Source organism: Leptonychotes weddellii, chromosome 14, assembly GCF_054177405.1.
Source record: "Leptonychotes weddellii isolate Sample4059 chromosome 14, ASM5417740v2, whole genome shotgun sequence".
Taxonomy (NCBI): domain Eukaryota; kingdom Metazoa; phylum Chordata; class Mammalia; order Carnivora; family Phocidae; genus Leptonychotes; species Leptonychotes weddellii.
The window spans coordinates 21771172-21798352 of NC_138382.1; the positions used below are offsets into that span (position 1 = coordinate 21771172).

Here is a 27181-nt window from a genome sequence, read left to right on the forward strand (position 1 = left end):
ACCACTGAGAGAAATCACCTGGAGGGACAAGAAATTCAGTGTTGAGTCACCTGGCCTTTTGGCCAGCTTGCCAAGTGCATGGTGTTGTGACCATATTGGTTCAGCAACCACTGAGAGGAAGAAAGAGAGAGCATCGAGCTCCTGCTCTTATTCCACGAACGGCCCCGTAAGATAGACGTCTGTGTTGCCCTTGCCTGAAACCGATTTTCCTTCTTCTTCTTTTTTTTTTTTTAATTTTAATTTTTGGCCATGTTGTCTTGACAGCTTTCAGTGATGCACCCCACCTAATGTGTTGTGTGAGACCATTGCAGTTGGGGAGGGAAAGAGTGGGAGGGAACTGGTCCTCATTTTTCCTGATGCATTTGTCAGTTTTTAGTAATTTTTTGTTTGCTACAAATTAGTCAGTGAATCTTGTGAATGAGGGAACTTGGAGAATTCACTGTCCTGATTCAGAGGGAATGCGTTGGATTGCTCCATGAGGATGGTTACGTTCGTGGTAACATTCATAATTGGTTTCAGTGTAGATGATGTTTTTCAAAAAGCAACATTGTAAAAAAGGTGAATGGATAGACTTATTTCTCTACCACTTTTGTACTCTGAAACTGTTATGTTGTTTGTCTGTTAATTTTTTTCTTTCCAAGTGTTTTTTACTTACTTGTAATTGCACAAGGAATGTTGATACATTTTGTGGTTAAAAAGAACCTCCTGTATTACACATCAAGTTTGTGTTTCTCTTGTTTGTAACCATTTCCGGTTAGTGGTTACAGATCTATAATATTCTTTTTAATCAGTGCATGCTATTCGTGGTAGACCCTGTCTTAATTACATTAAAATTTCCACATTGATGGGCATTTAGCTTATTTCCCATTTTTCGCCACTCCAGAAATGTTTTGACGAGCATCTTTTCATGTGCTCTTTGTACCTGTGTACAGATGAAAAGGTTTTCCTAGCGTACATAGCAGGAAGCAGAAGTTTTGGCTGATATGGTTTGCACATTAAAAAACAGCTGTCCCAATTTATAGCCACTCCAGCAAAGCATGTCTTAATATTAGCACACTTCTTATTTGTTTATTTTTCTAAAAAATGGTAGGTCATTGCTTTTTGGTTCGCCTTTTCCTGGTGACTATTGGGTATCTTCTGTGTTTATGGGACATTGTGTTTATTCTTTGGTGGATTGCCTATTTATAACCTTTGTCTATTTTTCTATAGTGTTTTCCTTTTCCATTTTTAGTGTTTTTTTATTTAATTTTTAAAAAATTTTATTTTATTATGTTATGTTAGTCACCATACAGTACATCATTTAATTTTTTCTTGTTTGAAGGTTATAAATTACGTTTCTGTGTTTTTGGAAATATACCCAAATATTCACCACCCATATTAAAACATATTTTTCTTGTAAGTATCTAGAGATAGTTCCAAGACAGGAAAAAATAGTTTATTTCTTTTTACTTTTTCCTCCCGTCCCTCAGATTATTGTCAACTAGGATTTTGTTTGTAGATTGTTACTTGACTGTTTTGAAGATTTACTATTTCTTTGTATATATCATTAACTTTTGTATCCTACTGCCTTTTGGAGTGGCTCTTCTTTTTGCTGGTGTGTATCCTCTAATATTTCTTTCAGAGAAACTAAAAAACATAAAATCTTTAAGTCCTTGCCTGGTGGAAAATCAGACTGTATTTGTTCTCAGTGGAATTGGCTGAGTATGCATTTCTAGACTCGAATAAATTCCTTTTAGACCTTTGTAGGTATTGTATTACATTTTTCCTTGTATTCGGTGTTGCTGATGAGAAGCTTGAGGCCAGTCTTATGCTTGCTTCTTGACAGGGAACCTATGCTTTTCTTTTCCTTCTAGAAGCTTTGAAGATTTTCTCCTTTTCTGCGTTATTCTAAAATTTTTACTGCAACGTAACTAGGTGTGTGTGTGTGTGTGTGTGTGTTTTAAAAAAATTTGTTTGACATGCAGCCTACTCTTTCAGTATGAGGGGTTTTGTCTGCAGTTCTGGAAGAGTTTTCTAATTTATATAGATGATTGTTTACACTTAAGGGCTCTACCCTCTGTACCCCTCAGCCTCAGTAGCACTTTCCATCTGCTTGTCCTTTTGTGCTGTATTATGGGGAAATGGGTTGACCCACTCCTTTGGCCGTCAGCTATTTCTCCAGATACTGAATTTTTCCCTTTCAACACTCAGTTTCTAATTTCTGCAATCTCAAGTGATTGTTTTTATTTTTTTTTAATAACTGAAACACCCTTTCCTGTGTTGGGGTTCACCATATCTCTAGGGCGTCACCAGCACCTAGCAGTACTGATTTTTTCTGGTAAGGTTCCTGCACTCATTGCTTCTTGTTGGATGCTGTGTCTGCAGTGAGTGGGTAGGGACAGGATGTGAAAAGGCTATTTCTCCTGTTTTGTCTACTTATTTTCTGGACCAGTGGCCCCATGGCTCAGCCAAGGTGGGGCTCCACTCTGTCCTGCAGTCTGCTCCTTCAGTCTGGGGTCAGCCTAGAGCCTCCCTGTTTTGTGCAGTGAATACATATGTGTCCCTTTGGGGCTGTGCTGATTTTCTTTCATCCCACTCTCTCACTTTCTCTTGTTCAGGGGTTTCTCATGGTGTCTTATCCACTAGCAGTATGTTTTCTCATTTTCCAGCATGGTTCTGGAGTTTTAAAAAATTTTGCATAATATCTGGGGATTTGAGATCAGAAGGGGGGAAACTTCAGTTTAGGGCTTATTCTTATATTACTTCATCACAACAGTTTAGGCTCTTTAAAGGGAAGTTAGGCAAATTGAGCAGTAGATTTATACCAGGTAGTTGGATTTAAATTGTTTCTGAAAGTCCATACTAAAGAAATTGGATAATATGCTATACTGTTTTCAAATTAGATGTCTTGTTTAGAGCATGGATTTGTGGTTGGTTGGCTTTTCTTTTAGGTCTTGCCCTTTGTAGACTTTTAAAATATATATGTTGTATTTAATTACATCACGGATTCATGGAGCTCATCTTCACTTTTTTTTTTTTTTTTTGGATGCAACTTGTTAGCTAAGTGTATGAGTAACTCATAAGAGTACTGTATGGTCTTGTGTGTTTGTTTCGTCATTGTAAGCCAACCATTTGCCAATAACTATGGCTACTGCGTTAATTTGCAACTGGTAACATTTTAATTTCAATAAGAAAGAGCTACTGAGATTTCATTCCTTTATTAGGTGGGCTTTCTTTAAAAACTTCCCCTTTTAGTATTGTACATGTAAGTATTATATTAACGAACTCTCTACATTTTATAAACAAAAATACATCCTCCATGGTGTCAATGTATCCCTTGAATGTAATAGGCATTTGATTAATGTTTGCTGAATTCATCAATTAATAAATGCATGAGCCACACACGTTATAGTAGTGATCAGGTTGGACCAGATTTTTTTTTTAAGATTTTATTTATTTGAGAGCAAGTGAGCGAGCACAAGCAGGGGGGAGGGGCAGAGCGAGAAGCAGACTCCCCATCAAGCAGAGAGCCCGATGTGGGACTCGATCCCAAGCTTAAGGCAGACGCTTAACCAACTGAGCCACTCAGGCACCAGGTTGGACCAGATTTTTATACAATGGTGTAGATATTAAAGTTACGACAACTTAAAGATTTATATTATTCTAGCTAAATTATCCCATATATTAGCATTTTGTCGTTCCCTTTGAAATTTCTGTCATCATCCCATTTTGAAAGAGTCTCACGTTCCTTCTGCCCTTAGTGATTAAGTGAGTGTGGTTGGCGCGGCTGGGAAGTTTAATGGCCCTGTTACCATTTGCAGCCCGGTTAGAATGTCTCACAATATTTTTCTAGCAGCCCCTCCTGCCGTGAATTACTGTAAATTTATTCATGCTGGGAAACATGTTGTGGTCTGTTTCTCCACAAGGTCCTTTTTAACCTTAGAAAAACGTCATTAATTGCAGTGCAACAAAACACATTCATCTAAAATTTCCACATTAATTGGAAAAAAGGGGTCGCTAGGCACACTGGTTCTGAAGACAGAGATCAAATGACACAAGTTCTAAAGAAAGGTTATTTTGCCAAGGTTGTTGTGCTGATTTAATATAAGAATGCACCCGCTACTTTGATCTTCAGCATTTAGGTTTGCAGTACAGGCCTTTCAGTCCTTTCCCCTCGATAAATGGGATTATTAGAGAACAGTATACTTTATACTTTAACTTTTTTATACTATAATTAGGATTTAAATCTCTGGAAGAGAGTTTCTGCAGGAAATGTTAATAGTGGATCAGATGCTCTGTTCTAAGTAGATGGCAAATATATGTAAGAAAGGCATATTCCTCTGGGTCATATCAAAGCAACCCCTCAACCTATTTTACTAGTAACTGGTTACCATAGAACATGCTGTTCCCACAGTGAATATAAGGTGGTAAATCACTTGATGCTTGAACTGTACGGCTACTATGTAAAACTCCCTTAGTGGTCCCATGAATTGAAATCAGTCCTGCCTTTGGTTTCCTTGTTATTTATAACAACAATTCCAATTTTCCACTTTCCCAACCTTCAAGCTTTCAGTGGAGAGATTCCTTAAGACACATCAACAAAATATTATTTAGGATGGGAGAGGTCAGTTCACAGGTACCTAGGAGAAGAAGGCTGGTTCCTTGAGGTAAATTGGTTTTCCTAATTTCTTCTTAAGATATACTTTTGGTTGTCACGCTGTGGTTTGCAGTACATGTCTACCTAGCGTATGTGTACATAGTCCTTCTTTGTTTCAAACCAGGAAACTAGACTGATAGCAATTCTGCTTTGTTAGTGCTTACAGAAGTTTCGAAGGAAATGCTATGTCAGTATTCTGGAAGCTAGATTGATATAACACATTAATTTCTTACCACCTTAGCTGGATTGATTTGTTGTTTCTTTTCTGAAAAACACATACGATGTCTAGTTTATTGGTTTGCTTTGCTTTTACTGGGGATCAGGTTCTGTCTCCTAAAATATAGCAAGCCGCACAGTGAACCATTGTTTTCCTTTATCTTTTTAGGATGGCAAATAAAGCTGTTTTTTTTCTAACCTGTCAGCCGCTGACACAGTTTTTGTATTTAGAAGTTTCCTGGTTGTTGTCACTATAATGACACAAGCATAGAAGCACAGTTTCCAATTTGGGCTTGGAAAGTCACTTGGCTAATTTTCTGTCATTTTTGTAACTGGGCGTAAAGCAGCTACTTCTAAATAGGTCAGGCTCATTCTGGCTTCTTTCCTGGTAGTGAAACATACATGCTTTAAGAGACAGAGGAATTGGAAGATATGCCAAAAAGAGAGAACGTGAGAGGAGAGGAGAGAGGAGACAAAAATCATAATTTATTTGAATATTTTATGCACAGAATGATGATCGAACACAAAATGAACAGAGCTCAGGGATCACTAAAACAAGATGAGAAAGAGCATTATCCCTACTTACAGGTGAAAAATAAAACCCAGACCTGACCCATTTCACTCACTGCAAAGCTGAGTTAATAACTCAAAATGATAAGAGGTTAGTTTTCTTCAACCATTAGAAAGTGAGACCCTGCCTACTTGACTTGCTTTTTATGTTTTTAGGGATAGGTCAACCGAATTCATTTTTACCTAATATCGTACTAAAAATGAGCATTCCTTATCCCTTTGGAATGGTGATAAAGAAATGGAAAGAACCTGCATACTTCAAATTAGTGATCCCAAGACAGAGTCAATTGTCTGGAAGTGTGCGCTCATGGAAGGGAACAGAGGCAGGGCTGAGCCCAATAAAGGAGGCAGCCAGTCAGTGTATTGGTTAAGGCCATGGACAGAAAGATGAGAGTCAAGCCCAGCTCCCATTCATTAGCTATTCAGTTGTGGTACTTGATAAGCTTTAACTTCATCTGGAAATGGGGATCCTAATGACACCTACTTTCAAGAGTTTTTAGGATGCCAAATAAGCTAATATCGAGAATATTGCAGATGAGGTCTAGCACATATTAAGTACTCAATAAACATGAGCTATTAATGTTATTACTACCATTGATAGGAATATGTAGCTTTAAATATATTTTACATCTAAATTTAAATATGTGTATCTTTTATATTTTGTCAAATCACTTCAAATAAAAATAACAGAGCCACAACAAGATACTACAGAGAAAGGGTGTAGTCAAAAAAGCTTGGGGAATATAAGATCCATGGAAGTGAACTGGTTCCTTTAGAGCAGGACTTCTGGGAGCTTTTAATATGTGATGTACATAGTGAACATCCAGAGTTACGGAAGTTCCTATAGGCTCTTATTTTTTTAAATATTAGATACCCCCTCTTCCCCACCAAATGTCTCAAGGAGTCTGATTTCCACAGAACACACTTTGGGGAAAGCTCCGTGGACGAGATGATTGCTCAAGCCCCTGCCAAGTTTAAGAATAATAGTCGTAGACGAAAAAACCTAGTGAGCGGTTGTCCAGTCAACACCCATCGTCTAAACCCTCGCTACTCAAAGTGTGGTCTGTGGAACAGGGAGTTTGCTAGAAATGAAGACTCTCGGGCCCCAACCCAGACCTACTGGAAAGAAGCAACGTTTCTAATCAGATCTGCTGGTGATTCACACGCACATTACAGTTTGGGAGGCCCTGGTCTAAAGGAAGTCAGCCTTTTCACCACGTGGTGGGTGAGGTCCGCAGGCTGGTATGTCCTTTCGGAACACATCCAGGACATTGACATAGAGGTGTCCGTCTGCCTGAGTGGCTGGTCATCTCTTATCTCCAGTGAGGTTTCTCAGAGTGCAGAGGAAGACAGCTCACAAGCTTAAATGAGGATCCCATGACAATAGGGCTAGAAGCTCTTGGAAGCATTGCTGAGCTCTGCTCTGTACTTGTGCTGATTTCAAATCTTATTAAGCCAGGATGTAGTGCCTGGCAAATGGTTTATCCTGCCTTGGCTGTTCATGCATCCCAATTCATTTTTATTGTGCTAATTAAACCTCAAGTGATATTTCAAGTACAGATTGTTTTTTCCATTATTGAATCTTTGGCCAGCCTATTAATGCTTTAGAATTAATGTGAGTCAGATGCTTACTCATTTGTGGAAGACTTTACATCTAAAAGATCTAGACTTGGCCAATTTTGCACAGACTCCTTTGGAGAACTGCTGTGACAGGGTGAGACAATTTGTCTATAAATAAGAGAGACTCATTCTTCCTTCACAAATAGACACATAATTATTTTCTAAATGAACTAAACTCTTAGGTTATAGATACATATTGGTATTTATGTTCTGTGCTAAAATGGATATATGCAGTCTGGGAAGGAAGTATAGTGTAGTGGTGAAGACCGTGAACTCTGGGTTCGGAATCCTAGGTCTACAGGTATGTGGGCAATTTTGGAAGATGCGTTAGACTTTTCCAGAACACACAGTCTTCGTTAATTAGATAAGGACAAACACTTAACTTTGTGCTGGTTGTGAGGATTACATAAACCAATCATTTAAAGTACTAGAAAAGAGTTTCTGGTTCAGTGAATGCCCAGTAAATAATACTACTAATTACACATATTTTTTTAGAATTGTTTATATAAATTTAGGCTTGATGAAAAAGACTACATTAAATTTTCTCAGGGAAATGGAGATTATGACATAGCATTCTCTCTTGGGAATCTCTATTTTAACCTTTTTTTCTGCTCAGAATTTCCAAACTATTATATGCATTTATAGTAAGTAGGAAATTCATCCCATAGTTTGTATTCAAGGTGCCAAGAGGGATGTCTCCAAGCTCTGTTGGTGGAGGAGGTCATACCTTGAGGACAAGCATCAGGGCAGGCTCTGGCTCTGTGATCCCTCCAGAATCAGCAGATAAATCTCTAAGCACAAGAAAATGGGAGAGGAGTCAACAGGACACAAACGGTTGCAAGCTGGAAAGTAGACAGACGAATAGAAACTGAGCTAATGGCTGAGAATGCTGATTACCAGGTTGGCAGAGGGCAAGGGCAAGAGGAAATTGGTTTGGGACACAGAGCTGTTACCAAGCCCAGGAAGAAGCAGGCGTGCAGACAACACCAAACCCAAGAGAGGGGGTCAAGTCCCTGATGGAGCAGTTAATCCCATTTTCATTCCATACATTCCAGGTGACTGCACCCCTCCCTCCTCAGCAGAAAACTGGAGGTTTATTCTCTAAAGAGGATCAAACCAATATTATGAGGAACTCCAGAAAGAGGTGAGGCTGTGAGAACCATAGAGAAAATGATGGATTTACATATGAATATCGGTATTTCCATCCTTCTTCTTCTTCCGGGTAGGACATTGGAAGAGTATTATCTGAATAATCTGACCACACCCTGTCCCAAAATGATCTAATGATAACGGCAAAAGGCCGTATGCGGGAAAAAGGCCAGGAATATTGCCCTACACCAAAAGCAACAGTTAAATGCACAATGCTTCTAGTACCTTGTTCTTAAAGATGTGTGGAACGGCCGACGATAACCCACTCTTTGAGAAACGCTTACAATAAGAGAGACAAATACCAAACAAACAAAAAGATGGTGAAAAACAAGTTGCCAGAAACAGTGTTGATATGGAGAGAAGAAAAATGCAAAAGAACTGATTCACATCTCAAAGACATCAGGAGATGCTGCACCTGGGAGACAAAAACAGGGCGCTATACAAATAGAAGACCGTTCAGGAACAAAAGAAGAGCCTTGGAAGCTAAAAACAGGACAGACTGAAAACCTGCGAGTAGGAAACTCAGAGTCTTAGGGAGCATTTTTGAAACCCTGTGTAAGGTAGAACAAGGCTTCCTATGGGTTGCTGACAGGGAGGGTTCTGAAGAGTCTTGCCGGCTACTGAAAGCCGGGTCTGGTTGGGAAGTCCTCTGTGGATGGTGGGGACACCATGAGACGAACGCTGGAGAAGTCTTGTTGCAGGCCGCTTTTGGCGATAAAGAAGAAAGGCTTTGTCAGTAGGACTGCATCGTAGGAGAGGGGTTTATACCCAGTTATGTGGAGACAGTGGGTCAGAGAGCGCTAGGTGGGTGTTTTAATTGCAATGTAATGTGTACTGAAGATGAATTGCCTTCTCTGACCTCTGGCTTACTCCTGAGTTAATGAGGTGTCGTGGGTCCTTGGGACACAGCTGTCGGGGTAAATGCAGCTCCGGAGCAGAGTTTCTGATACCAAGCGAGGGACGAGCTTGACAGGCAGGACCTGACATATCGTTACGCTCTCTGGGATGCGCCTTCATGCAGAAAATAGTGTGAGTCCCATGTGATTTAAAGCAGTGTAAACACCCAATAGGTGTGATAGTTTAATGACGTGATAATGACATCAAAAAGCTCTTGAAATGTGGAAGTACAGATGCACATGACTTTTTTTTTTTATCATACTGGAAATTTTACAATAACCCATTTTTCCTATGATATTTAACTATGAGTTATATAGCTTTGGAACATTCTAATATTGTGATGGTCCAGCTTCATGTGTGAAGAATGCTTTAAAACTGCATTTTCTTGGGGTGCCTGGTTGGCTGAGTAGGTTAAGCATCCCACACTTGGTTTGAGCTCGGGTCATGATCTCAGGGTCTTAAGATCGAGCCCTGCGTTGGGCTCTGCACTGAGGGTGGAATGTGCTTAAGAGTCTCTCTCTCCCTCTCCCTCTGCCCCCCCCCAAAACAAAAACAACCCAAAAAGCTACATTTTCTTCTGTAATCTATATCAAAATCTAGGTCTGGGGGTGGGGTTATATTTATGAGTTACTTAATGTAAAAAGAGAATTTATGCAAAAAATGTAGGTGCCTCTCACCTTTTTGATTTTGACTATAAAAAATGAAGGGGACAATGGGGAAATCAACAAGGTAAGATGGTCTACAGAAACCTATTTATGTGGAAAAAAACTGGATTAGCAACTGTAGAACCCTGAGAGAGATAGAAGACCTAGTTTTATAAACTAGTTTTCTTTTAAAGTAAAAAGTTATTCTGCAATAATATTTCTAAGAAACATGCAAAATTTGTTTTCAAATCTTATAACCGCACATTTTTGGTTCACGTTAAATCTGTAAAGCTTACCAACCCAGCACTTTTTCAGATCAACATAAATCTGTCTCGGAAATTAAATCATTACTGATTCTAAAGCATGAAGAGTTTCCAATTTGTTGCGATTATTTTAATAATGAATCGAACTATTTGTATATGTCTCCACTTACTTTTCTTGTTCCACAGGTTTGCCATCAGCAAATTTGGCTGCACCCAACCTCACTGTGGAGGAGGGAAAGTCTATCACATTATCTTGTAGCGTTGCAGGCGATCCAGTTCCGAATTTGTACTGGGATGTCGGTAATCTGGTTTCCAAACATATGGTAAGGCTTTTGTTTGGCTCTGTGTTCCTAGAGAGACGAGAGTGTCTCAGAACTTGAGATTGTATTCATCTAGTGATGATCATTTAAAATTTTATAGGGCCATACAGAGACATTTATGATGAGTTTTTGATATACATTTACTTTCTATTCATTCTTGTAATTAACAAAGATGAATCCAGGTTTGCATTTTAGTTGTGTATATCCAATAGATTAGAGTCTCTGGGTGTCTAGTGAGCTTCTTGTGTCCTTGTGAGCAAGGCGAGGGATGCGCCTTATGGTCTTTTCCCTTGGAGAAACGTAGATAGGAATCCAAGGATTAAATCAACTTTGCTCATTAAACAGTTATATTCTAGAGAAATAGAATAGCTCTGGATTTACTCTTTTGCCTGGCCCCAGTTCAGGCCGGAAAACTTTATAATGGTATATATTTTTTTCTTCAGTTAGGGGGAGAAACCCCAAATCTTGTCACTTTGGGATCAGCCCTAATAAGGATTATTTTTGTCTGTTAATTCATTTGTAGAATGAAACAAGCCACACACAGGGCTCCTTAAGGATAACTAACATTTCATCTGATGACAGTGGAAAGCAAATCTCCTGTGTGGCAGAAAATCTTGTAGGAGAAGACCAAGATTCTGTGAACCTCACTGTACATTGTACGTAATCAGACGGGCATATGTTTCTAATAGCGAATGATCGTGGACACACGTGCATTTGTCATTGTGGCCCTCTGGGTGCCGCTTAAGTGTGTCAAGAAAAAAAAGTGTGTGCAGTGTTTTGTGTATATTTTTTAAAGAAATAATCAGTGTTCTATTTCTGCGAATCTCTCTTACACATGCATGTCTTTCTTTTAAGCTTTTTGATCTTAAGCTTGTCCTCTTGTGCCTTCCGCTGTCTTTTTTTTTTTTTTTTGAGAGAACCTCTTTTGAGCTGGTTATCCTCCTCTTGTTAATCAGTTTTCGTTTAAATTCTGATAAACCAGTTTCTAAAATCTTTTTCTCTATAAAAGCACTATGAAGATTTAAAGTTATGTCACCTAAAGTACTGGGCTGGCTATTCACAAACACCCAAGTGTACCATCGATGCAATAAAACCTCATTAGCTTGACATCAGGTTTCTGTGGGAAGGTTGGTGGAGTACTACTTAAATGATCGAAAATTATGATCACTTGCAGAAAACTTTTATTATAATCGGTTTAAATTTCTGTATATATTGAAGTGAAGATGCAGGCTATTAAAGCTTCTTAAGCGTATGTGCATTATTTTCCAGTATTATAAATAACAACACATATCTGAACGTTCCAGGTTGTAGCGTTCTGTGCAAACACGTATTCAGTAAAAATCCCATATACTTTGCACATCGTTCCAAATTCTGAGCTGGTATGGTATAAATTAATGAGGTTTTACTGTGTCTGGGTCAGGATGTGGGTGAGAAAACCACAAGCGGACACGTGTGTATGTATGAATACACATTACACACATGTAGACACATGGTGTCGATATGCTGGTTAGTGTTCACCCGCGGCACACATTCCGTATGCGATTGTCGGGGTGCATGACTGCAGTCACCAACTGTAATCCTTTGTCACTGTCAGCACTACCTCTGTGCCCAGTAGGTACTGGACTTAAAATTTCTCATCATTTCGAGCCACCCAGAAGCCTGATATCAATGTTATCCCCAAACACATGCAACCAGCTTCCAACTTTATGTCCTTAAGTCAACACATCACCAAAAGCTCTTCTGAGCATGGTGGAAGGATTAAGTGGGTCCTGGGCATGGGGGCCTGGGCTGGTGGGAGGAAGGTAAGTTTTGTCCCTACCCCACTGGGGTCCTTGTATTTGTAACACAGACCTATAAATCAGGATGCTCAAATTCAAAATCTTCTCACTTAATATCTATGGTGGCCGCCATGGTCTGAAGAATTGACCTTGTCTATCAAAATCTAGATAAAGAATAAAAGGAATAAATGGTAAAGAGTTTTAACAACTGAGATAGCTTTGGTAGTGACTCCGGCCAAAGTGTATTTGTTAGCAGGCTGTAATTCTCCCCCTCCCCGCAACTTTGTGTGATGAACACGTATAACAGGAAGCAGGGTCAGGAGGGAAAGGCTTCCGGGTTAAGCATCAGGAGACCTGGATCCCTGTTCCAGATCTGCCTCGCTCGCTAAATTTGACCAAGTCATTTAACGTCACTGGACTTGGATTTCCTGACCTGAGAAACAATGCTATTAGGTCTCTGGGGAATTTTCTAGTCCTCCATTGTATCGTTATCAAAGTCAGACCACATTAAAATAAACAATTATGAGGGACTTTAAATACCTTCCCTCAGGATAAGTACTCTGTTTAAAAATGCTATTTAAATGTTTGTTTCCCCAAAGCATAAAGTGCTTTATTTTTAAAGTTTAAGTAATCTCTAGTTTGTTTGTCTAGGTTTGGATAGAACCCCAGACATTTAAAAAGGATCAAAACATTGGCTTCTGAAATCTAGCAAAAATGGAGTGTGCTGTAATGAAACGTGATGCTTTTTTTTTCATTGTTGTTGTTTAGGGATTTATTTATTTGAGAGACAGAGAAGAGTGAGCAGGGGGAGGGGCAGAGGGAGAGAGAGAGAATCTTCAGCAGACTCCCTGCTGAGCGCAGAGCCCGATGCAGGGCTCAATCTCACAACTCTGAGATCATGACCTGAGAGCCACCCAGGCACCCCAAAATGTGATGCTTTTAAAGAGCATTTACTATTGGCAATCGGCGAAAAGTACCAATTGATCATACTTTATAATAATCAATCCGCATTGGTAGGAGCATTCACGGCCTTGGTCATTTTGATCTGTTTTAGATAAGTGATGTGAGATCCAGGCTTCCAGCAAGATTTCCAAAGTCACTTTTGTCAATATTTGTGTTGTTTAATGAAGGACCGTAAATTAAAAACAGTGGCCCTCAGCGTTTTGGTGACGAATCTACATAATATCAAGGCATATTTGTTCGAAACCAAAGTTGACTTCAAATGAACCCTTTCTGCTGTCAGAAATCTCTGCAATCTATTTGGAGCTGGTTCTCACACTGAATAGATTTGAAAAATGACTATGATTCATGGGTCTTAAGTATAGGGAAAGGAGTCTCTTTGAAACTCTCTGTAGGGAGTTCAATCAGCCTTGATGATGATTCAAAATATTGATGGATTCCAGAGTTGCTGGTCCTGTATTTTCTTAACCAAATGGTTGTTGAATAAAATTCCCTATTGATGACACAGAAATCTGGAGATGGGGAGAATTCTGAGCGTTCTGGTGCTATTAACTCTCTCTTTTTCAATTTAGTTGCTCCAACTATCACATTTCTCGAATCTCCAACCTCAGACCACCACTGGTGCATTCCATTCACTGTGAAAGGCAACCCCAAACCAGCGCTTCAGTGGTTCTATAACGGGGCCATATTGAATGAGTCCAAATACATCTGTACTAAAATCCATGTTACCAATCACACGGAGTACCATGGCTGCCTCCAGCTGGATAATCCCACTCACATGAACAATGGGGACTACAAGTTAGTAGCCAAGAATGAGTATGGGAAGGATGAGAAACAGATTTCTGCTCACTTCATGGGCTGGCCTGGAATCGATGATGGTGAGTACCTGATGCTTTTGCATTTGGGGAGAGGATAGGACATATCACTCAACTGTTGGCAAAATGGTGCCTACAATAAACCACCCCCAGACTCAGTGGCTTAAAACACCATTATTTAGTCTTGCTTATGGGTCAGCTGGGCAATTTTGTTCCGTGTGTCTTTATTCTGGGGTACAAGTGAAGAAGCAGCAGCTACATAGGAGACCTGCTTCTTAGTAGCAAGTGTAGATGGCAAGAGGGCAACTAGAAATAGGCTCAGCTTCTCAGGGAATAGCTTCAGTAGTGGTACATGGTCTCTTCAGGCTACATACTGCTGACCAATGGAAGCCACAGGGCCAAAGCCAAGTCCAAGGGCAGGGACTCCTGCTCCCAAGGAGGTGTTTTTTTTAAAATTTTTTATTGTTATGTTAATCACCATACATTACATCATTAGTTTTTGATGTAGTGTTCCATGATTCATTGTTTGCGTGTAACACCCAGTGCTCCATGCAGAACGTGCCCTCCTTAATACCCATCACCAGGCTAACCCATCCTCCAACCCCTCTCCCCTCTAGAACCCTCAGTTTGTTTCTCAGAGTCCATCGTCTCTCATGGTTCGTCTCCCCCTCCGATTTCCCCCCTTCCTTCTTCCCCTCCTGCTATCTGGGGGGATGAATCATTTTAAACAATAGTCTGATGCACGCATTATTTTTATCTCAAGTGTTAAATGATGTTTTGTACCCATAATGGCAAAACCCATGCAAAACTGTGGGCAAGTGAACAGTATTTGGTCGGCTCATGAACTAGTGAAGATGTGTTTCCTAGCCCTTATCCATTTGGAATTCAGAATCCTGCCCTCCCACCATGGATGAGACAGCAGCGTCCTGGAATGTGTGATTTGCCCAAGTAGAGTGCAGGCATTCTTCTGTCGGATCCTGAGTTGTCTTTCTAGGAGTGGTAACTGTTCCCCTCTGAACGACGGTTTGGACTGGGCAAAGGATGGCCGTCAGGAGTCCATTTTGTGGCCAGCAGGAGAATTCCAGTGCGAACCCCAGTAATGGCAGGGACAGCTGTCATGTCTTTATCTGCCTCAGATAAGTGCTGTTCGGCAGAGTATTCTTACTTGCTGGATCTTGTTGCCCAGATACCTGATAACGTGGTGGAGGCTGAGGCCTGTTGGGACGTTGGGACCTGGACATGAGTAGAACTCGCTGTAATAGCTCTGAGTTAATCACAGCCACACAAAGATGGCTTGGCAGGGGAAAGGGAAGACGGAAACTCAGAGGCCTGGGCAACGTGAATGTGGGGGCAGCCCCGTGGACAGAGATGACGCTCGTGAAGCTCCCTTCAGCCAATAGTGGGAGTGCAGTCGTTCCGTTACACAATAAACCTCTCCATGACCCTGGTATTTATTAAATAGCTTTTTAAATGCACAAGCTTCCTTAGCATGTTCAAAGCGTTATTTGAATTATGTGAGTTGATTTACAAACAGCCTTTCAGGAGCACATAAAACAAACTATGTTTGGACACCTTACCCAGGCTACCCCTGGCAGTTGTCTGTTCCATTAAATCTTCCTCTTCATTGAGAGTTTAGCTGCTTGGCTCCATTTGCTGTAGTAAATCTCTAGATTACTGTGTCTCCTCCTGCACGTTTGGGGGTGGGGGGTGGGTACAGCCTTAGCGTTAAATCCAGACTCTGCCTGGGGACAACAACTTTATGGATGTTTTTAAGTAAACGTCTTATCTGTGAAATATTTTAGATGTATGCGAGAGTTGCAAAGACAACATGGGGTCCCCAGACACCCCTCACCCGGTTGTCAGTCTTGGGAACGTCTCGCATTACTGCGGTTGCCTTTGTCAAAGGGAAGAAACTGACATTGGCACATGACTATTAACTAAACTTCAGACTTTATTTGAATTTTGTCAGCAGCTACCTTTTGAAACCATTGGGGGTGAACTTGATTCAGGGTGAGGGTCTGGCATCCGAAAGTTTTAGAAGCGGTCTGTGTGCTTTGATCGATGCTCGGTCCTGCCAGGGTAAAGCCGCTGGCTTCTATTTAACACAGGGGGTCGATGTATTTTCTTTTGAACATTTCTGTGTGGTGCCAATATTTGGTAGAGCTCAGCTCCTCTTATCCACGTGGCCTCATTTTTATCGATTGCTTTTGTTAGTTTTAACTTAGCTGATGATAGGAAAGAATTGATTTCTGGTGTAAGGATCCCTTGGAGTCACTCATGTATTCCCTTTAAAGGAAATAATCATCTCTCAAAAATAAAAGTCAAGGTTAATTTTATAAAGACGTCTGTTCTTTCCTTCTTCTTGTTCGTTTGTTTTTATCAAGTCTTTGAGATATAAATATCTCCTTTTAGAAAGGACGATTTTTTTCCCCTTTAAGTATTTACTCAAGGACCAGCTATCAGGCAGTAATAAATGAAAGTGGAAATAAAAGAGACTCGGCCCAGGGTGATAGTGGATATAAATGGCCCTCGTGGGCCATAAACCAGTGTGACCAATTAGAGATTGACCTCACTTGGCTTGTGTGATAGAATCTTTGGTATTTATGAGATTTGTAGCCATAGCATTACAGATAATGGCCTTTTAAAGAATTGTTTCCTTTCCCTCTTACCCTCCTTTAAAACTAAAGAAAAATAAACAAATAGCAAATATATATATATTTCCCTGCTGGTCTAAAGTTTACAAGTTTAGGATGACAGGTCAAATGTGGGTTTATATTCCTTCAGTATTTCTGTTGTTGTCACATAGTAATTGGAAAGAAGTTTAGCTCTTATAAATCTTTTCGATAAGATGTTTCAGCTACTTATTTTTTGATGAGATGCTTTTTTTGTTTTGTTTTGTTTTGTTTCGTTTTGTTTTTGGATTGCAAGTTTCCTGGCTTGTGAGGAAGCAGGCAGCCTGGGATGGGTGAAGTGGGTTGCTTTTCCATATGCGGCCAGGAGAATTAAAATGGCGGCTCTGATGTCTTCAGAGCGTGCCTTCCTCCTTCAGCTCAGAACTGAGATTTTTATGGGATAGTCACCTCGTGTAGGAATTCACTGTCTGTTTGTAGATAGAAAATGAAGTGTGCTGACGGAAATGAAAACAGAAATAAAAACAAAGAAACAGAAAGTCCCTCAAACAGAAGTTGGTGAGCTTTCTGGTGAAGGAGATGGACTGGTTGAATGCAGTGATAGTCCTGATGGTTTTTCATACCGCGTGGTAGGGAAGACACTCTGCTGCTTTCTGCTTAGAGCAGAGACCTGGGGCCAGCACCAGCCAGGTGGAAGAGGGTACCATCCACAGGGTGTGAGTGTGTGAGGCCGTGGTAGAGATCCCCGTACAGCGTCTCTCCAGAGTGCCGGGACCTCGCAGACTCTGACGCCAGACCCAGCCAGGGTGCTAATGAGGATGGACAGGTGTGATCAGACCTTTCGATGTCAGCAGGGCCCCAGACACCAAGCCAGTGCCTTCCCATCTGTTCATCACGGGCAGCCTGGCTAGTGACCAAGAACGGGAGGGGAGACTTTCCCAAACTCCAGACACCAGATTGATCATTTTGGATCCCATGTTTAGAACTGAACTCGGCTCTGGTCAGGTTTGGGTCACATTTAAAGCACAAAACTCAACTTTTAGCTTCCAAATGAAATTTAGAGAACTGTAGCGTTTATCTTTCCAGCACCCTGAGGAGTGCAGGTTGTAACAATCAAACTAATTTTATTTCGTTGCTGTTTTCCACTGTCCCTGGAACATTTATTCATTAGGAATAATCTTCTCTGGCTCCTGAATGCTAGTGCCCTGCTCCTTGTCTCCTTGTTGTGCAATAGAATCAACTGGGGAGTTTTAATTGTTATTTCATTAGTTAGCACACATTTCTAGGGCCCACCTCTAGCAACTCTGATTCGGTAGCTCCCGGATGAGGCTTAGGCTTCGGAATTTTCTATTTTTAAGATCCCTGGTGACTCTAGTGTGCGCCCAAAGGTGAGCATCCCCAGTCTGGATGAGACCTCTGACCCAAGCAAGACTTTTCTGCTCCTTGTTGAGTAACAGACAATCCTTTGGTCACGTTAGGTTGCAAACAAAAATCTCAATGGAAAAATAGCGTGTCTTGTCTGAGTTAGAAATCAAAACTCTGGACTTCATTTAAGGGCCAGTTTCCTCTCCTCTGCTGGTCGTGGCTGGCAGGATGGGGGTGGGGACCGGAGCTGGATAAGGAGAGTTTGGGCCCTCCGTTGCCCACGTAGAAGGGAGGGGCCCAGGCAGATGTGCTCACTGGTGACTTTGTCTCTTGGGACCTGGGTGTGTTCAGTGCTGGTTTGCAGACCTTCCTCCTGGATAGCTTTATGGGATCTTGGCAGTTCCTGTCTCCGTGGGCCCCTCTCCTGCAGTTCCACGGCAGCGAGCAAACGGGTCTCCATTGCAACTGGTGGAAGCATCTCCTTCCTCAGCACCCAGGAATGTGGCTTGTGTTGCCGAGGTCCCTCTGCCCCTCCAAGGGGCTGTGGTCAGGACAGACTTTCTCTCAGGCTGCCTCCGTCGGGTCCACAGGGAGCCCTTGTGGTCCCTCATCCTGACACCTCTGGGCTTACGGGTTGAACTCAAATGCCACCTGCGTCCCGCCACCACAGTTTGCTTTAGGCTTCTCTGGCCAGAGGCAGGCACTTGTCCTCAGAGCCTTCTGTGGCGGCGAACTCAGTCTGGGTTCTCAGTGCTGCCATGGAGGCCCCATGGCTACATAGAAACTTCCATAGAAGTCCCATATAAGCACCTTCTGTCTTCTTTGGGACCTCTGGAAATCTCAGTGTGAAGCCAAGGTTTCAAAGGACATGGATCCAGCTCTAGCCTCGGTGGGCACTGAGAGTATAATCACCAACGTACCCATTCCTCACCTCCCTTTGTGGCCATGAGGGAGGAACTTTCTGCTCAGAACTGCTTTTCTGTGGGCACTGCTTTGTCCTCCTTATCCAGAGGCTCGGGCACACCCAGAGAAGACCTCAGGACTCTTGACTGCATGAACTTTCTAGACTTGGGGCTCTAAGGAGAAAACTAAGTCACAGTTGGGTTCCTGGAGAGGGTGGATAAACCTAAGCTCCTTCTGGTGTCCAAGCTCCTTCCCCTCCCCTCCTCATTCAGAATGGGCTCAAACATATGCCACTGGGGACAAAACATCTCCCGCCCTTACCCCTAACCTTTGTCACAGTCACTGCTGGAGAGTACTCATACCCCCTCAGGACTTGGGTATTTTTAGGTTTGCTCTATGTTTCATTGTAAAGTTGCCATCCTCTATGCCCATTGAGGTTTTGACTTTGGTCAGAGTTCTCATGGACTTATAAATTAGGGCTTCTCAAACTGTAATGAGTGTAACTCTCCTGGAGATCCTGCTAAAACTCCAGTTCTGATGCCATGGATTTGGGGAAGGGTCTCAGATGCCGCGTTTCTGACCAGCTCCCAGCTCCCAGCTGAAGCTGCAGGTCCCAGACCACACTTTGAGTAGTGAGGATAGTTCCCTTCTGCCCTGCAGAACCTGGGGGAAGCTACTGGAAGAACAGCGCGGGCATCTGCCAAGATGGCCGCACTGACTCCTTGCGGATATCGATGAGTAACAATGACAAAAATGCAGAATAGCTTGTGCACAGAGATGCACTCTAATTGGGTTTGGCAAAAAGTAGGATGGATTCAATGTGTGGCTTAAGGAGGCTTAGGGAGAGTAGATAAAGTAGAGCCCTGGTAGAGCACACACATAGGAAGCATGGGGCTCTCTGGGGAGGCTCCAAAAATTCTGCTTAGAGGCCAGAAATAAGACTTACCTGAGATGACAGTGATCCACTAGGTGGCTGTCATTGGCTTTCACTCCTATGTCCAGAAAAGCCCTCTTGTGAACTCAAAAGTGTGCGTGGAGACTGAGTGGAGGTTAGAAGTGGTGAGCATGTCTTTTCGAGCGGAATGGTAAGCAGAAATTAATGACAGACATTACTTGTGAGTGTAATCAGGAAGAAACCCAGGGCCTTTGCTAGAATCTTCGGATCAGATAGCATGAGTTTCAAGAATTTTCAACGTCAAGTATTTCTATAATCGTGAACATGCTAATAGTTTAAGAGTAGGTTCTTTTATCGAAATCTCACCCAAGTGATTAACACTTCAGCCTTGCCACGAACCTAGCCGGAGCACTGGGTAATAAAATACCCATGCTCTAAAACTTCCCATTCTTCAGGCAGTACATGAAGAGTCTCTCTATGGCCCACTCATTCAGGAAGAATGTCACAGCTCAAGAATGCTCATTCACACAAGCAGTGGGAGTTAGTGACTTATGCTTCCTAATTCGGGAGCATTTGTCTCCTATGCAAAATGTGCGTTGGGAACAAACTATAAATATTGGAAGAGTTTTCCCCACAGCTTCTCATTTGTGCTGTTTTATCAAAAGATTCATGACGTCTGGATGAACTAGAGCTCTCTGCAGCACTTAGAATTGCCCTCAAACTGGCAGATTTAGATTTGGTGTACTTGGGCCAAAGAATGTAGGGAGAGGAAATTTCTCCAAATGTTACACATTAAGAAAATATAAAGCCCCCCATGACTTGGCTCCTTGGCCGTTTGTCAGGACCCGTTTCTTGTCCTGGGAGAGAAAGGAAAGAAACCTCGACCTGCTTTTCTGCCTTAAATAACCGAGAAGAGTATAGGTTTGGCTATAGGCTCATAATAATCATGATAATTAAGATTTATACTTAAATAGTTCTTTATGTCTCAGGAGTACTCATGTTAATTAATTATGCTTCCCGAAGCTCCTGATGAGTTGCCAATGCTATTATCCTCTCCTGAGGTATGGAACATTCCTTTGTCACAGGAAAGGTGAAGAGCCCCCCACCCGACCCCCCATGCTGCATAGCATGTTAGTGGTTCAGCCACAAATGAAACCCAGACATCTGAAGCCCCAGTGTGTTGGGGCCCTGAGTTCAGCCTGCCATTTAGAAAAGGAAGAGGAGAGGATCTGGAAATCAGAAGGAGGGACTGCCATGAGTTAGACAGCAGTGTTGACAAACCAAGGGCAGTTGATTTGAAAAGAATGGATCTTCTGCGGTTTCTTTATCATACGGAATTCTTTGAAATATTTTTCACGATCACACTAAACAGAGTCTGGAAATAGACTTGAGAGAGAAGTCTTTTTTTTTTTTTTTTTTTTTAGGGCATTAGAGAGAGACTAAAAGCTGAAAGGAAGGAAACAGATGTGTCTTCTGGCCTTCGCCATCATTTTTATCCATGCAGCAGGATGGAAAAGGGAACCCTCCCACCTTCCCACAGGTTTTCTTTATCCCTTAATTGTAGAGTCTTACAGTTAAAACGTCATGGAGTTTTACTCATGAAGACTTGGGCAGAGTCAGAAGATTTACTCATGAGCTGTAACAGCTTAGAATAGAGAAGCTGGAGTCTTCCCTTTAAAGGCATTTAGCATGGAGATCAGAGGACAGTGAAGTGCTTTGGTCTGATACGTTGGGGAGAAAGGACTTTATGATCGACGTTTAGCAACCTGAATGCCTGAAGGTCTGTCTTTTGGAGGTGCAGACGTCCCGTGAGTAATCCGGAGCCTTGTCAGGAGCGCGTGGGTGGCCATGTACGGTGTGCGCTGTTTCCACGGGGAGCGTGTCCGGCTGCATTCTGCACCTGTTAGTCCTGGTCCCCAAATTCCTGACAACATGCCCGAGGTCCAGAACAGTGTAGCACCTGCCAACACTCAATGCAGTCTTCAGAAAACAGAGTTGGAACATGAGACAAGCAACAATTTGTGCTCGGCAGGCACCTTCCTTGGGTTGGGGAGGAGCTGCTGCTTCTGGACTGGAGTGAGCTGGGGGGGTCGGGTGCTGCTTGTTTGGAATGGAGTGGGGTTGACGGAGTTCCCGGGTTTTCAGATTTTCTTCCGGAAATTTCCATATTTTATTCCGGTGGTTTTCAACATGAAGCTTTAGGGTTTGATACCACCTCCCGCTGCCTAAATCTGAGATTTCTTGCTTGGTGAGCTACTGGGATGGTATTCAAGAAAGCACAGCTCTGCTCACATCCCCCTTACAAGCGCATCGCTCCTTTATCTTTCATTCATTCTCTTTTTGCTGGCTTTTCCCCTCATAGTCAGTGTTTGTCTCTCCTCGCCCACCTTTTCGTCCTGAATATCTCAAACAGGCGTTTCTCCCTGTAGCAAATAATGATATATAATGAACATATTTAAACTAAGTGAAAGGAACCAGTTAGATATTAGACTTAAGAATGACAGGATATCTTCACAATATGACCATTGCCAGAGGTCTGAAAAGGAAGGGGTGACTTTGTCTCCTGTCTGCATTTAACATGATGTTAATAACTACCTTACTGTTGGAGTATAAACACACGGGAGGTTAGCTTGACCGAGAAGTTGCTAGAAGCAAAATACCATCTGTGTTCGATGAGCTGGGCTTAGCTGGAGTACTGTGACCCTTGTTTGTCATAAACTCTAGGTCTGTGTGTCCTCCCATGAGGCGTTTCTTTTTTTTTTTTTTTGAAGATTTTATTTATTTATTTGACAGAGAGAGAGATAGCGAGAGCAGGAACACAAGCAGGAGGAGTGGGAGAGGGAGAAGCAGGCTTCCCGCCAAGCAAGGAGCCTGATGTGGGACTCGATCTCAGGACCCTGGGATCATGACCCAAGCCGAAGGCAGACGCTTAACGACTGAGCCACCCAGGCGCCCCGAGGTGTTTCTTTATTGCAGTTGAGTCGGCCCTCCTCAGACATAGTATTGTATTGTCGGGAGGGGCAAATAAAAAACACCTTATTGTTCTTCCCGCATTGTCTTTCTGTGAGTTTCATAATCTCGCACTAAGTTTGAGTCTTTCAGACCACGGAAGTCAAGTGACGATTCTTCGCATACATTTGAGAAAATGAAGTTAGGAAAATGTAGTACTTCTCAGAAAATGTAGCTGTGACCTGGTGGTTTTGCTGGTGAGCTCGGTGGGAAAGGCATGCACTGACAGAAGTTGTAAGTCTGGAAAAAGATGAGTTTTCCAGATTATGGGCTAACCTATTTACTTTTGATTCCCATCCCAAATCCTTTTTCTATACATGACATTTGCTGCATTGAACTGATGTGATGTTCATGTTGTTCCTGGGAGCCTTGCGTGAGTAATGAGTTTAGGTGTTACCTTTCTGTGACGAGGTCAATTACACCCATACATCAGTCATACCCACTGCAGCCCTTCCCGTGTGTGGTTTAGGTAAATCTGGCTCTGAATCCTCAGCCTTTTTACTTTTTTATGGGACTGCATGTGTAAAGGCAGGAGGCGACTGTGTGTGGGGCCCCTCGGGGCTTGAGGACAAATCAGGGTGACTGACTAGTCCTAGTTTTCTTTTTTTTTTTTTTAAAGATTTTATTTATTTATTTGAGAGAGAGAGCACAAGAGGGGGGAGCAGGAGAGGGAGAAGCAGACCCCCTGCCGAGCAGGGAGCCGGATGCGGGACTCGATCCCGGGACTCCAGGATCATGACCTGAGCCGAAGGCAGTCGCTTAACCAACTGAGCCACCCAGGCGCCCCGAGTTTTTTAATATATATTTTTTAAATTTATTTAATTAATTAATTAATTTATTTATTTTTTAATTTTATCTTATTGAGAGAGACAGAGAGAGAGCATGAGAGAGAGGAGGGTTAGAGAGAGAAGCAGACCCCCTGCCGAGCAGGGAGCCCGATGCAGGACTCGATCCCGGGACTCCAGGATCATGACCTGAGCCGAAGGCAGTCGCTTAACCAACTGAGCCACCCAGGCGCCCTAGTCCTAGTTTTCACACTAAAAGTCCTGTGTCTGGGGAAAGCCCTCATTCCTGGACAAACTGCAGGGATTTTCCTGGAACTATCCCAGTTTTAAAACTTAAAGTTCACTGTCTCAGAAATGCTCTGGGTAGGGGTGCCTGGGTGGCTCAGTCATTAAGCATCTGCCTTCGGCTCGGGTCATGATCCCGGGCTCCTGGGATCGAGCCCCGCATCGGGCTCCCCGCTCCTTGGGAAGCCTGCTTCTCCCTCTCCCACTCCCCCTGCTTGTGTTCCCTCTCTCGCTGTGTCTCTCTTTGTCAAATTAATAAATAAAGTCTTTAAAAAAAAAAAAAAGAAATGCCCTGGGTCTTAGGCAGCCAACCTAGTACAAACCAAAGTCTGTATACTTATATCCAAATATTTAAAAAATATGAATCAAGTTAATGAAATGCTAAATAGAATAGGTTCTATCTTCCTACCTTGGCATATATATGTGTGTAGTGACCTGAAAGGCTGGGTTTGAGGATCTATTCTCCCAGATTCTTGGAGTTCCATGCTGGAAGGTAGTGGTTTTTGTAGAGCTGGTTCCTGGCCATACCCCCTGCCCTGTGCCTCTGAAACTATATGGCGAGAGGTACATGAGAGGCAGTGAGCAGGCGTGTGGACACCCCAGGTCACCTGCCCTTGCTCAACGCTCCCCCTTCCCTTGGGTCTTGGGTCAGAAGGTGCTCACTCATACCAGTGGTGTGGCCGCCTGTGGGCTGACAGATGTAAGGAAAAGGCTAGCTAGTCCTAGGAAGTGTGTTTGGGGGGAGGTGTAGGGAAGGAAATGTGAGTCCTGGGTCCTGGATCCTGGAGTGAGGTCTAGAAGTGGAGTGTGGACTCTGGTGGGAAGGTACCCTTGCAGATGCAGACTTGTATATTGAGGGCACAGTGAGGAGGGGACCAGAGTGGGATCTTGTAAAGTATGGATTACTGAGCAGTTCAAAGAATGACTTGCTCACTTGGGGTTACAGAACCTTTCCTTCAGTAGGGGTAGGAAATCCTCACAGTGACAGGACACCCACTTGGTCCAGGGACTTTGCAAAGGGAAAGGATTTCAGCAGGTGGGTGGGTGCTCTGCATATGACGTCACCAGGGCTGCCACTGGGATTTCATGCTGCTTTATCCACTGAATTATCCCTCAAACTGCAAGACAGCCTTCAAGGCCCTTCTCAAGAATATCACATCCAGTACAAATAATCCTGATAATACATATTAGCATATTATAACTCAAGACTACTTTACAATGGTGTTTGGGATAATAAAACTCAAAATACTATGAAATATACTAGAATTGGTGAGTTGACACAGGGCCATTTTGTATGGCAGCACAGGTTGTGCACTGCACAATTTCAGGTGGTGTCATTCACATAGACTACAGTCTAAATGGCGCCCCAGTTAGCATGGAATGCTCAGCAGTTTGCAGCATCCCTGAATCGATTGTACCTAACCATCTACTTAATGTTTCCCCTGCTGAAATAGATATTCCATTAGTTGAACTGTGGTTAAAATTCTGATTTGAACATTAAGGCCATTTTTATTTGGTTCTTCATTTAGACTACCTTTGATAGGGAGTACATGAACAGAAACTTGGCTCTAGTTTCCCTTTATCTTAGAGGATATTTTTCTGCTGAAGGGTTTAGAAGTGAAATGAGAGCTGAATAAGCTTTACAGTTTACAAGCAAGTAAGTGAAGGCTAAAAGCATAGGAAGTAGCTTTGGAAATTTATTTTGTAATCATGCAAATGTTATATCAAATTTTAATTTTATTTCCAAGTAGGCTTTCCTATAGAGACCTGGTTAGTTCTGATTGGAGAGTAAGTAGCAGATGGTTTTGTCACCAGTTCTTGTTGATGATAATTTAAAAAAAATAAAAAAGTTTTTGCAAATTTTCATGAGAATATTTCAAAACAGAGTATTCTGATCATCTTGGTGACTAAAGAATCATTCCCCACCCCCGCCCCCCAATTAAGTGGATATACTTTTGCATTTGTCTCTGATATAACATTTATGTGTAATCTCTTATACATAAATCGTTTCAATAGAGAAAGTACATTTATTTTTCTGTGTTGTATGAAGGCGAAGAAAGGGTTCGTTTGTTCAGCCTTGGCAACCCCCCTCTGAACACCAAGTGGAGAGCAAAATTGTGCATTAGATATCATTATTTGGGCTGGTTAATAATGTGTTTGTGAAAGCAAGTAGACCTGCCAAAGTACACTTTGAAAGTAATACCCAAGCCATCGGAGGTTTTATCTTTTGTTGTTTAAAGTGGTATGGAGATAATCTGTCTCTGGAATAAAAGTACCAGGATTGCAGTTAAAATGGCCAGCTGTATACTAAAAATAGTTGTAATGCATTGATTGCTGAAGTTTTCCCAGCTATATAGTGATTTGTAATTTCTCCTCATTCATTTCTTTTCTTTGGAAGGGGTGGAGGTTTGGGGACTGGGGAGGGAAACAGTTCACATGAAGCAAACCAAGAATTTCAGGTTTCATGTTCCTGTCCTGTAAAACAAACTATAAACCTATAAAACCTTCAATATATATGTAACTCACTTTAGTGGGGATACTTAGTATTAATTCTGAATGCATACTTACAAATCTTTGCTTTGTTTTGCCTTTTAGGTGCCAACCCAAATTATCCTGATGTAATTTATGAAGGTAGCTATCATGTTGTCTTTATTTTGTATTTTTTTTTCAAAATGTTTGTCTAAAATGAAACAAATCAACTAAAAGAGGACCTTTAAGCTCAGTTAAATATACACTTTAAGCATTACATGGGCCACAATAATATTTCAAAAATCATTCAATATTGATGGCTGTTTTCCCTTGATATTTACAGTGCTTGTAAATAGCATTTTCTCTCTCATGTTCTGTTCTTGGAAGTAGTAAATCCATTCCACTGTAATAGACATTTTGTTTCTATAATTGGGAACTAATTACCTGTTTAAAAGCCATGACTACCAAGAAAAGGGAGGTGTATCAGTTTCTGGCTTTGAGAGTAAACCCAATTCAAAATTCTGTTTCTTGTATAATAAGGAAGTTTGGCTCACAGACAGGAGCCTCCAAAGTAGGGCATGTTTTTAAGTTTGGTTAACCAGTAGCTCTACCATGTCATCAGGCACCCAAGTTTTTCATCTTTATACCCCCCTGCATACTGTACCCACTTCCCCGAAGGCTGACTCCTCTCATGGTAGTAAGATGATGCTCACAGAGGGGCCGCTCTCACGTTGTTAGGAGAAATGGAAGAGCTTCTGAAGGCATTCCAGAGGAAAGGGAACTTTCCCAGAGATCTCCATCGGCCCTCCTTGAATCTGATTCACGACCCAGTGGGTCATAGTCCATTCTTGACACCATTACTGATAAGAAGGTTGGATTAACCCTTGACTAACTAGAACCACCCCTGGAGTTTAAATATTCCTCAGAGAATGTCAGTGAACCCCTTGAATAAGATGGGGTTCTCTTAGGAAT

At 42.0% G+C, this 27181-nt stretch overlaps 1 protein-coding gene across 7 annotated transcripts in view; it reads left to right on the forward strand.

Moving 5' to 3' along the window:
- NTRK2 (neurotrophic receptor tyrosine kinase 2) overlaps nt 1–27181 on the forward strand; it is a 315903-nt gene that overhangs the window by 37850 nt on the left and 250872 nt on the right. For all 7 annotated transcript variants that reach the window (XM_081802903.1, XM_081802904.1, XM_081802906.1 and 4 more), the window contains 4 exons: nt 10182–10318; nt 10839–10971; nt 13626–13931; nt 26336–26371. In XM_081802903.1, coding sequence (XP_081659029.1) covers nt 10182–10318; nt 10839–10971; nt 13626–13931; nt 26336–26371 — 612 coding nt within the window. The remainder of the gene's footprint in view (nt 1–10181; nt 10319–10838; nt 10972–13625; nt 13932–26335; nt 26372–27181) is intronic.